We start from the raw sequence: 12,458 nt of genomic DNA, 5'->3' as shown, positions 1-12,458 counted from the left end.
ATGCCTAAAGCGCTCGGTGACTGCCCATACCACGGCCAGGAACTCTAGCTTAAATGAGCTGTAATTCTCGGGGTTCCTTTCGGTGGGTCGCAGTTTTCGGCTGGCATAGGAGATCACTCGTTCTCTCCCCTGCTGAATCTGGGATAGTACGGCTCCTAGCCCGATGTTACTGGCGTCGGTGTAGAGGATGAAGGGCTGGCTATAGTCTGGGTACGCCAAGATTTCATCCCCCGTGAGGGCCATCTTCAGCTGGCGGAAGGACTCTTCTTCTAGCTCTTCCCATTTGAAGGGCGGCTTCTGGTTCTTGGCCTTCCGGGACTGGCCTATCAGGAGGTCCTGCATAGGCGCTGCCTTTTTGGTGAAACCGGGAATAAACCTTCGGTAGTAGCCTACCAACCCTAGGAACTGCCGCACTTCTTTTACGCTGGAGGGGCTTGGCCATCCCTTAATTGCGGTGATCTTATCGGGGTCGGGAGCCACTCCGTCAGCGCTCACCACGTGTCCCAGGTATTGCACCTTTGGTTTCAGGAGGTGACACTTGGAGGGTTTCACCTTTAGGCCGTAACTCGCCAGAGCTTCGAACACCTCCGCCAGGTGTTTCAGGTGGTCCTCATAAGTTTTGGAGTATACGATGACATCGTCCAGGTACAACAGGACCGTCTCGAAGTTTCTGTGGCCCAGACAGCACTCCATTAATCGTTGGAAGGTTCCTGGGGCGTTGCAGAGTCCGAACGGCATGCAGGTGAACTCACTAAGTCCCATCGGGGTGGTGAATGCGGTCTTCTCCCGGTCCGCCTCTGCTACAGGAACCTGCCAGTACCCGCTAGTGAGATCCAAGGTAGAGAAGAAGTTAGCAGATCTTAAAGCAGCCAATGACTCCTCTATCCTTGGTAAGGGGTACGCATCCTTGTGTGTGATACGGTTGATTTTCCGGTAATCTACACACATCCTCATGGTGTTGTCTTTCTTTTTGACTAAAACTAGTGGGGCTGCCCAGGGGCTACAGCTATCCCGGATTACCCCAGCCTCCTTCATGTCTCTAAGCATCCCCTTGGCGTGTTGGTAATGTGCAGGGGGTACGGGTCGATACCTCTCTTTTATGGGAGGATGATCTCCCGTGGGGATGCGGTGTTCTACCCCCTTGACTCGCCCGAAGTCTAACGGGTGTTTACTAAACACTCTCTCATACTCTTGAACCACCCGATAGACTCCTTGTTTCTGATGTGAGGGAGTGGAATCAGTACCCAAATGTAGTTGCTGACACCAGTCCTCCATGTCTTTCTTAGAGCCGTTACCTTCCTCCGGGTGAGATGGAGGCAAGGGTTCCACAGATTGTATAGAATTTTGATTAGTGGTATATAATTTGGCTAGCGTGGCATACCGGGGCAGGTACACTTCCCTCTCCCCGATATTTATTATGCGAATGGGCACCCTCCCATGGCGTACATTGACCACCCCCCGTGCTGTCAAAATGGTGGGCCTACTGTCTGAGTAAACTGGTTCTACCATTGCCTGGTAATCTCTTCCTCTCAGACCAATAGCTGCCCGGCACCAAATCATCATTTCACTTTTTGGGGGCATGGCAATAGGAAAAGGGTCACACATTCTTACGCTACCAATCTCACCGCCGGAGAGTTCCACTTGTTGCCGTTGCATCAGTGCCCGGATCTCTTTCTGGAGCACCCGCTGCTCGCCGGAGCTGGCGTTCTTGGCAACCTGCTGTAAAAGGAAAATCACCTCTGCAAGACAATTTTCAATTACGTTAGTTCCTAGAGTTATTTTTGGGTGACTCTCATGTTTATCAATATCTACAATGATCAGTCCCTGTGCGGCCAGTTCGACTCTACCGATTTTGAGGGCCACCTCCTTAAATCCGATCTGTGGCACGGGCTGGCCATTGCTGGCGATGATACTCAAGTCGTCGTCAGGGTAGTGGGTAATATCCGAGTCATTCCAGTACTGCTTGAAGAGCACGTACGGGATGGTGGTGACCTGTGACCCGGTATCCAGTAGGGCACTCATGGGAATGCCATCCAGTACCACAGGCAAGACTGGACGTCCTCCCACATATCTGTCGCGCCAGTTCGATGGGCCTGGTGATCTTTTTCCTGGGGGTTGGCCCTCTACCCCAGGTTGTGCCCGTTTAAAGAACAGTACCTTTCCATATGTCCGGGTTGATTGCAGCGGCGGCAGATGGGTCGTCCGTCCTCGCTGTATCGGTCACTGGGTCTTCCTCTGGCCGGTGGGGTCCTCCTTGGTCGACGCCACGGGATGTCCTCCGGTCCGGATGCCAGCTGGATCTTCCCTGGGGTGGAAACCTGTAAAGACTGCACAGTTCGGGTTAGCGCAGCAACGCTCTTAGCTAGCTCTTGGACCTGATGGTGTAGGTCTGGAGCCGGGTCATTGTCCAAAGCCTGCGCATCAGCTCCCACAGGCCCTGCTGACAAGGGCGCCGCCTCCTGGTAGTAAGTGGTAGTGGGGCGTCTGTGGGTCACAACGCCACCTGGTGCCGGTTCTCGGAGCACCCGGATGGCTCTGTCCTTGAACTGTGCAAAGTCCAGATGGGGATCCTGTAAGGCCATTGCCCGCAACTGGGTTCGGTGGGCATTGCAATATAAACCCTCTATAAATTGTTCAGTCAACAGCCTGTCCTCGTTTCCCACCCCATCAGGGTCGGTCTGCTTTATGGCCCTCAGGGCCTCTTGTAGGTTTAGTGCATAGTCCCTTATACTCTCATGCGCTCGCTGCTTGCACCCGTAGAATCTAAGCTTAATCTCGGCTGAGGTGCGGGTATCAAAGGTGTCCTTCAGCCGGGTTAGTATCCCTGCGACAGTCTTCCTCCCAGGTGGCCAGGATTTTACTTCCCTTTTGGCTGCCCCGGTTAGTTGGGCCACCAGGATGCTCACTTTTTGCTCTTCTGTGAGGGGGTACACCTGGAAGAGGCTATCCAGCTTTTCTCTAAAGTCATGCAGGGTATGTGACTCCCCTGAGTACTGGGGTAGCCAAGCTGCTCCCGGGATATAGGGCATGGTGAAGGGCATAACTGCAGCAGCGGTAGCGCTGGCGGGGGTTGAGGCAGTGAAGCTCTCCTCCGTATCCGACATCTTCCTCCCCCCTAGTGGACCGTGGCCTACCTTGCGATGATCCTCTTCCGTAGGCCGCGGCTCCGCAGTGGATCGTCAGGGTTGAGGACCTTCCGTCGCGCTCCTGTGACGTCGGCGTCTGCTGGGCTCCTTCCAGGACCTTACGCAACGTCCGGACGTGAGGCGGGGCTTCAGTTCTCGCGCGCTTTCGGAGTCCACGCCCCTCTTCTTCCCGCGCGGCGTCCTCAAGATGGCGTCCAATGGCGGGAAAACTCCACGGATGGCGGGAAGAAGGTCGAAGATGGCGCCGGATGGCGGGAAAACTTCGCGGATGGCGGGAAGAAGGTAGAAGATGGCGCCGGTGGTTGCGGGCACGAAATCCTGCCGACTACGCCAAAGTTGACGCGCCCCTGGGCCTGTGTCGCGCTGCGTTGCGCACGCGGGAGCCTACCCGGAGCCGGATCAGTGGAGGGTTGTAGTCTCGTGGCGGTGACCCGGTCCGTGCCCAGGGAGTCAAACTAGACGGCAGTCTATTAGTAGTAAATAGTTGATGACTACGCCACCCGTTGAGTGCAGCCAGGAAGCTGCTGCTGCAGGGCAGACCGCTGAGGCCGGTGGTAGGATTGTGCAGCGTGATAGTATAACCCCCAACGGGAGGGGTATGGCCTCAGGGCAGCCGACGTGGATGATGGGGGTAGCAGGAACCACTCAGAGACGGTACGGTGTAGTTCAGGGTCTTTACTGGTAACAACGACAGACCCTCCCGGAGTACTTGCTAGCAAACGGGGCCTGGTCAGTCTTTGAGCAGATGGGATCTCCCCTGGCCAGGCGTAGTTGTAGGCCTCCCAAACTGACTGTACTCTTCTGGCTACCTTGCTAGAAGCTGATGTAAGTAGCCCACGTCCCTCAGTGTACCGTGTGGTGCTCACCCGTATGGCCGGTGACTCGGGGCCTTCTAATGGCTTCCGCTCCACGATGGCGGTGCTGGTCCCACGCGTGTGACCGTGCCTTCGGGCTTCTGGGCCAGAGGACCTGAAATCCCCTGCCTGACGGATTCTGCTGCTGGGTAGGAGTTAGTCCCCACAGCCTCGGACTCCGGGTCCGGTAAAGAATCTTCTTAGTCAGGGCGAGCTCTGTAGCTGCCAGCCCCTGACTCCTTGTAACTCTGCTGTTTCCTATGCTGCTTCTCTTCTCCACTCTCCTTGTCTGACTCACCCTGCCTCAGCCCCGGGTTTATACAGGGGAAGTTCTTCCCCTCCCAAGACTGGGCAGGAGGTGTGGCATGCACAGGATCCCTGACCAAAGGACCTCCCACCTGCTCTCAGACATAACATTACATTACTGTGGAAAACCAGACCCCTGGGGTGCCACACTTACATATCATACAAGGAAATAATGTGTTATGGAAATAACCCCTGGGTATCATGACATATATTTTATTAATAACATTACCCAATTAATGTAATACGTTCATCTGATTTTCAGGTTTCCCTTGTGACACAATTGTTCATGAGTTGATGCAGATACACTTTCTTTGCCTAAATGGTCTCAGTGCTCACAGGTATCTTTATACATTGAGCATGGCTACTTATATCCTATAGCTACATGCCTTATATCTAAAGGATATAATTTTACTGAAACTCAAAAGCAATACCCTACATTCCAGAAGTAAAGGTAACATGTAATTAGGATGAACCATGATAATCCCTGTAAATCGGTAAGAGCCAAGGCACGCGTTCAAAGCCTTTATTCTTCACGTCATGTGGGATAGAAACCTGGAATAAGTTCATAATACTTAACGCGCTCGCCCAGGATTTGCTAAAAGCAGATAATGTGGTAAAATAGTAATAAGTTATTTCACTAGATTCCTTGACTCTACTTCGGTGATCCGCAGATCTTGCTGACTTGTTTTGTAGTGGTGATGTGCCGACCATACACAGTGGTCCAATGTAGCCATTCACTGGCCTCAAGCTTCACAGGCCTCAGTGTTTATACCTGCGCTTATGAAACAAGGACATGAGGCCATTGATTGACGTCAGTGATGACTTCCTCACAATTGGGGCTTATCATTACTGCAGGACAGATAAAAGACCTATGGTTGGCAACCTAGATTCAAGACAAGAAACCAGCAAAGAATCCTGGAAGATTTCAGCTGTGAAGAATAGTGAATGCAGCTTTTGGCTATAATATAGGGTGTACAGTAAGTCAGGATTAGTAGAAAGGAAATAAAGGAAATAATTCTGCACACCACATAAGTGTAAGGTTTTTGGTTTATTTGATGAAAAAAAATGTCTTTTTTTCAACTATAGGGATGCAGAAGATTTACTGAACGACAAGACCATGGGATGTTTTCTTATCAGAGTTAGTGAAAGCAGAATTGGGTACAGCTTATCTTACAGGTAAGGTGATACGTTAGCTGTAAAAGCCTTTAAAGAATTAAAACTAAGTCTATTTTCTCTAAAAATAAGGAAAGGTGCATTAAGGTCTCCTGATAAATGATATTACCTTCTTATAGGAGCCTGGACCGCTACAGACATTTCATGATTGATGTTTTGAAAGACCAACAATGCATTCTTTCGGGAGATACAAGAGTGCACAATACACTAGAGGACCTAGTAAACTTTCATATACAGCATCGTCTCTATCCTTACAATGAAGTGTTAACGCAACCATGCGGACAGGTATGTGACAGCATTTTGACATTAAAGTATATTCCACAGTCACAAAGTAAGTGCTTTCAGTTTCATTGCAGAAGTATCTGGACTTGCTGCTGATGTGATTTTTAGTTTGAATGGTTTCCATAAAATATTATAAAAATATAACTACATTAGCTAAGCAATCAATGCTGTTAATTAATGCTCATTAAAAGGATATTTCTATATTAGGCAGTTATATAAGCGATTTATGTTAAATTGGGGGTCCTGTAACCAGCATTGCAGTGTATTATTCAATGAGTGCTCTCCCAGTCCTCGTAGGAGCCAAAGATGACAGAAATGGTGGCCTTCATTAGTCTTTGACTGTTCTGAGAAGCCATGGCACCCCAAAATCATGCTGCGGATAGTCGGAGGGAAGGCATGTGGGTGTTGGGGTGTCAGGAGACCCACCTCTCTCTAACCACTTAAATAAACATTTTTATTGATATAATGCCACCATTTTTTGCGACACTTTAAATAGAGTATATTTGCACTCAGTATACACAGAACTGCTACTGAGTACATAAAGTGTGTGTGGGGGGGGTGGGGGCTATTTATGACAGAACAGACCAGGTTGTGAGAAAAGCTTAGAAAGAGTGAAACCGAAAAGTAGGATTAGTAAATAACATGGGGCTGACTAAAAAGATGTGTTTTTAGGACAAGCCTCAAACTATGAATTTTGTGAATTGAAGGCGTATTCCCATCTCCAAGATCCTATCCCAATATGTAGTAGGTGTAATAATAATAATATTAGCAAATACCTTTAATTAGAAATGTAGTAATGTTTTTTCTGATTCACTATGTCTCTTTCCTCATGTGCAGGCATTGCAGGACCTTAGGTATCCATGGTTATGACCATTGATACAGTGATAGTTAGCTAGTTGCGAGTGGTCGTAACCATGGATACCTAAGGTCTTGCAATGCCTGCACATGAGGAAAGAGACATAGTGATTCAGAAAAATTGTACTACATTTCTAATTGGAGGTATTTGCTAATATTATTATTATTACAACTATTACATATTGGGATAGGGTCTTGGAGAAGGTAATACCCCTTTAACTTGATCATCAAGAGTAGCACATTCCAAGTTACGCAAGAAAGGTCTTGGAGACAGTTTTGTGAGCCTTAGATGATCCATCACTTTTGACCATGGCATCTAAGGGGTTGAAATCCCATGCTGATTGCTGTAGTTTCAGGTGGTTGTCAACTGTAGTGTTGAGCCACCCCCGTAGTGTTCGAGTTTGGTTCGGTTCGTCGAACACCCTTGTGTTCGCCGAACTGTTCGTCGAACACCTTCGAACACCGTTAAAACCAATGGCAGGCAAACAAAAACACATAGAAACACATAGAAAACACCTTCAAAGGTGTCCAAAAGCTGACAAACTGCTCAGAAGACATAACTAACACATGGAAAAGTGACAAGTACATATAGTCATGCGAAAAGAAAAGAGGTGGAGGAGTAAAAGGAGGGGGAGACACAGATATAGGCAAGTCATGCCCTTCTAAAATCCAAAAAGTGAGAAGCCGACACGGCCAGTCCGTTCCTGCCCGTGCCACCTCCGTTTGTGCCAGAGCCACGGTGGACCCTGACGGCCAGCCCCCCTCTCCCAATACTGGTGCCTGTCCATCGCTGGTGGGTCGAGCGAGCCCCCCTGTGGTGGAGGCAGCTCTAAGCTTTTTAATTTAAATTGTCTCTCTAATTTGAATGAATACACTTTAAATCCTTTTACAAGGATCTATTGAAGGGCAAGTCTCATACCAGCAGCCGCGTAATTCCAGCTCCAGTAGCGTCCACTAAAGCTGCTGCAGTTAACAAGCTTTTAGAAGGATCGAGCTCGGCTGTCCACCGCAAGGCGTCCCACCGCCAGTCCCAGCCCCTATGCCTTGGGGTGCCTCCTGATGCTCTTCACTGAGTATCCCGTGGCCCCGAAGCATTTCCTTTGAAAAAATTAAGTGTCCAAACTACAGGTGGTGTAGCTTGCTTAACAGCCGGGATAATCCGCTGACTAGCAGACACTGCTACTAGGCACAAAGTATTTCCTGGGCTAGATGCAGTTAAAAATTTGTAATTAGATACTCTCGTTGGATGCTGAGAAAGCATTCCATAGAGTCTCCTGGCACGCCATATATTATTCTCTTAAAAAGCTTGGGGTAGGGGTCTAGGGGACCCTTTTATAGCCAAAATCACGGCCCTGTATCGCAATGCGTCACCTAGGCTGAAGATAAATGGAACTGTAGCACCCCGAGGGCTCGGTTGCTGCAGAGGTATTGCACCTCACCCAGAGGTGTGATATCTCACTCTCAGGTAAGGATGGAGTGTGGATCAGGACCCCGACACCTGCATGCATTACACCACATTGCCGTGGGTCAGGGCGACCAATATGCCCCTGAGATGGGCACGACAGTCCCTGTCCCTGGCTGGAGTGGGGGGAGGGAACACTGAGGAAGGGAAACCCTGTAGTGCAGGAGCAGGGAGGAAGCAGTTCCTGGGTGCATTGAGAAGGGAGTATAAAAGGTGGGCACCATCTTAGTTCAGTGCAGAGAAGTATGAGCAGAAGTGACAGGGAGCAGGGACTCTGCATGAGCTCTGCTCCAGAGGCGGGCCTAGTAACAGAGGCCCAGGCCTGGAAGAGGGAGAAGGAAGGAAGAGGAGCGGAGAAAGCTCCAGGAACAAGGAACGAAGGGATCCCAGTGGTGCGGACGGGCGAGTCGCCACCGCACGCCCGAATCCACCTTCGTGGAGGGGTCAGGCCAAAGGGGGAGACCGGTCCCCGAAACTAGTGGAGGCGGGAAACGACCCTCAGCTAGAAACCGGAGGCTGTGACATTTTATGTGGCGCAGCCCCTCGCTACACCCGCTAGGAGGGCAGCACATAGGGTCAGGGAAACTGGCGCCAAGTTTACCAAGAGGAGGCCCGAGGCAGCCGGACAGAAGGGTTGGTAAGAAAGGCCAGACAAAGGACACACAAAGGGGGTCCTGTGAAGCGCTCCAAAGTTATCTGGGAGTTGTCTGAGCCCCTCACCTGGTGAGCACAGTACGACGTGGGCAGCCGTTACCTGCAGAAGTGGTCTGGATAATAAGAACTGTGAGTAAAGGCCCTGGACTGCATCACTGACTCCGTGTCGTTACTGCTGCTGCCCTGCACCATCACCCGCATCCTCCGCATACACTGCCCTGAGGCTATACTCCTCCCGTGGGGAGTTATGCTACGCTCTGCTGCACCCACAACACCAGCCTCAGCGGTCTGCCCTGCAGCGGCGGTTCACTCTGACCGCAATCCACGGGTGGCGTAGTCCGACATTTAAACATCAAAACCACATAAATAGTTCCGCCACTGGTTTGACTGCCCTGAGCCACGGAACCGGGTCGCCGCCACGGAGACTACAACCATCAGCATCCACCAAAAAGGGTCCGGCTCCGGATGTCCCAAGGCCCAGGGGGCGCGTCAGAACATTTTCATCACCTTTCATAATCACCAATGGGACAAGGCAGGGATGTCCTCTGTCCCCTCTCTTATACATCCTAGTGACGGAGCACCTGCTCTCATCAATTCGCCATAACCCCAATATTAGGTGGATTGAGGTGGGAGGCACCGAGTACAAGTGCTCTCTATTTGCTGATGATGTCCTAGTATATATCACTCAATCACATATATCCATCCCTGCTGTTATGGCTGAAATAGATCACTTTGTTACATGGTCAAATTTTAAAATCAATACAGCGAAGTCTGAGGCCCTCGATGTCTCCCTCCCCAAATCCATACAGGATTCCATCCAGTCCAACTTTCCCTTTGCCTGGCCCTCACAGGGTATCAAATTCTTAGGAATTCCTATTCATAGAGACCTCTCCCGTCTATGTTATCTTAATTTTGGGCCCTTTATTGAACAACTCCATACAGACCACGGTTGGCAAGTTAGAACTGTAAGATTCACTACGTGAACCACTGGTGTTTTGTGGAAGAGCACATGTACACTGTGTTCCAAATTATTATGCAAAAAGTGTTTAGGAGTGATAAGGGAAGAATTTGTTTGTTTGTCAGTTAAACTCATTGATGGTGATGCGTGTCAGGGCTCTTTATATCACTGTAAGCAATTGCAGACACCTGTGCTAATTAGTTTGGCAGGTGTGTCCAATGAACGGCAAGACTACTTAAGAAGGCTGTCCCACATTATTAAGCAGCCTACATTTTCTGCCAAAATGGGAAAGAAAAAGGATGTGTCGGCTGCTGAGAAGCAACAAATTGTGGAGTGTTTAGGTCAAGGCATGACTACAATCAACATTGTGCGATGATCAGGATGAAGTGTCTTGGCAATCAAGAAGTATGTAGCTGATTCACAGTACACACGTGTGCGTGCTGATAAGGGCAAATTGAGGACTCTTTCCTACAGGCAATTACGTCAGGTTAAAAGAGCAGCGGCAAAAAAGCCTTGTCATAGCAGCAGACAAGTTTTTGAAGCTGCTGGTGCCTCCAACGTCCCCCGAACAACAAGATGCAGGGTCCTTCAGAGGTTTGCAGCTGTGCGTACGCCATCCTGTCGACCTCCTCTATCCACTGCACACAAGCAGAAACGGCTCCAGTGGGCCAAACATTACATGAAGACTGATTTCAAAACTGTTTTGTTCACGGATGAGTGCCGTGCAACGCTCGATGGTCCAGATGGATGGAGTGGAGGATGGCTGGTTGATGGACACCCCACGCAAACACGGCTACAGCGCCAACAAGGAGGAGGTGGAGTAATGTTTTGGGCTGGAATCATGGGGAGAGAGATTGTCGGCCCCTTTAGGATCCCTGAAGGGGTAAAGATGAACTCCATAATGTATGTGGAGTTTCTCAAACAGCACTTCCTGCCATGGTTCAAGAAGAAGAACCGTGTATTCCGCAGCAAGATCATTTTCATGCATGATAATGCACCGTCTCATCCTCCACATAACACATCTGCATCTCTGGCTGATATTGGCATAAAAGGGGACAAACTTATGGTGTGACCCCCATGCTCCCCTGACCTCTACCCCATTCAGAACCTCTGGAGCATCATCAAAAGGAGTGTCTATGATGGCGGGAGGCAGTTCACATCTAAGCAACAGCTCTGGGAGGGTATTCTGTCCTCATGCAAAACAATTGAAGCAGAAACCATCCAAAACCTGACAAATTCAATGGACGAGAGAGTTCAGAAGCTCCTTTCGAACAAGGGGTCCTATGTGCAAATGTAACATCACCTAGAATAAAGTTTTGAGTTGAAAACTGTTTGATTTCAGTTTCTAATAACCTGCTAATGCTTATAATTTCAAAAATGACCATTTTTTTTGTCTTTATTAAAATGAAAAGGTTGATCGAAGAGTGTGGGGGATCTAAGAGTGTGGCAACCCAGTCAGGATTACTTTGAATTCTGACAATCTGAGGGTCATGTTGCAGGTAGTGCATCAAGAAGGCACTTATGTGTCTTGCGCATCTCGGAGCCCCAAAATTATTTTCCGGGCTAGATGCAGCTAAAAATTATTATTAATTTTAAATCTGGTGGAGCTTAGTATAGATGGCCTAATAGAATCAGTACTGCACACTGTTACAAAGCCCAAATTATTTTCCAGCCAAGATACAGATAAACATGATTAGTAATTTGAAAGCTTAAAACGGTTGGTGAGGTGATTTTAACCAATCATCAAGCTTTTACTCTCCCCAGGATGACACAGGGGTAGAAAAGTCATTTCGGATCCATGTTTTGTTCATCTTTATGAACGTGAGTCTGTCTACATTATCAGTGGAGAGCCGCGTGCGCTTATCTGTCAGCACACCACCAGCAGCGCTGAACACACGTTCAGACAGAACGCTGGCTGCGGGGCATGACAAGATCTCCAAGGCGTAAGTGGCGAGCTCCGGCCATTTATCCAGATTGGAAGCCCAAAAAGAGCAAGGGTCCAGTGACATAGTCATGGCTTCAATGTTTACTTTGAGATACTCCTGTACCATCGTCTCTAGGCATTGACTATGTGTCAGACTTCTTGTCTCCTGTGGCCTTGCAAAGGATGGGCTAAAAAAGTGGTGAAATGATTCCGCAAAATTGATGTTACCAGCAGATACTGTGTTTCTGTTACGGTTTGAGTGCTGAACACTCGACGGTCCCACGGTTGGCAAGTTGGAACTGTGAGATTCACTACGTGCACCACTGGTGTTTTGTGGAAAAGCACACGTAAGATTCTGCAACAGTCTCTGCTGATACTCCTGCATGCGTGCATCCCTTTCTATGGCAGGAATTATTTCTGCAAATTTACTTTTGTACCGGGGATCTAACAGTGTGGCAACCCAGTAGTCAGGATTATTTCTAATTCTCCCAATTCGAGGGTCATGTTGCAGGTAGTGCAGCAAGAAGGCACTCATGTGTCTTGCGCATCCAGGAGCACCAAGTCCCTGTTGTGTTGGTGGCGAGGTAACAATCATGCTTCCTTCCTCTGTCCTCTCCCCCCAACCTCGCACAACAGAAATGTGATCAAGGTCTCCCTCATCTGATGAGTCTTCCATCAGTTCGTCCTCCACCTCTTCCTGGGCTCCTGCACCTTCCTCACTAGTTTGGCTGCTACCATGCGCCCTGGTAAAACCATCTCCCCCACCCTAACATGCCTGCCGACTTGGTGCTGCCGACCGTCTGGACCTTGCAGATGTTAGCCCTTCCGCATACAACTCCTCCTC

General features: G+C 49.2%; 1 protein-coding gene across 1 annotated transcript in view; it reads left to right on the top strand.

The window, feature by feature from the left end:
• The window catches only part of LOC141273674 (uncharacterized), a 130,678-nt gene that overhangs the window by 99,467 nt on the left and 18,753 nt on the right, over positions 1–12,458 (top strand). Inside the window, exons 3-4 of the mRNA XM_073685855.1 lie at positions 5,393–5,482; positions 5,599–5,764. Of these exons, the coding sequence (XP_073541956.1) occupies positions 5,393–5,482; positions 5,599–5,764 (256 nt within the window). The remainder of the gene's footprint in view (positions 1–5,392; positions 5,483–5,598; positions 5,765–12,458) is intronic.

The sequence above is a fragment of the Phyllobates terribilis genome, unplaced genomic scaffold (genome assembly GCF_046119375.1).
Source record: "Phyllobates terribilis strain yellow unplaced genomic scaffold, ASM4611937v1 Scaffold_1__5_contigs__length_1240528914, whole genome shotgun sequence".
NCBI classification, from domain to species: Eukaryota; Metazoa; Chordata; class Amphibia; order Anura; family Dendrobatidae; genus Phyllobates; species Phyllobates terribilis.
The sequence above is the reverse complement of the archived record's forward strand: the minus strand, read 5'-3'. Positions and strand labels throughout refer to the sequence as shown.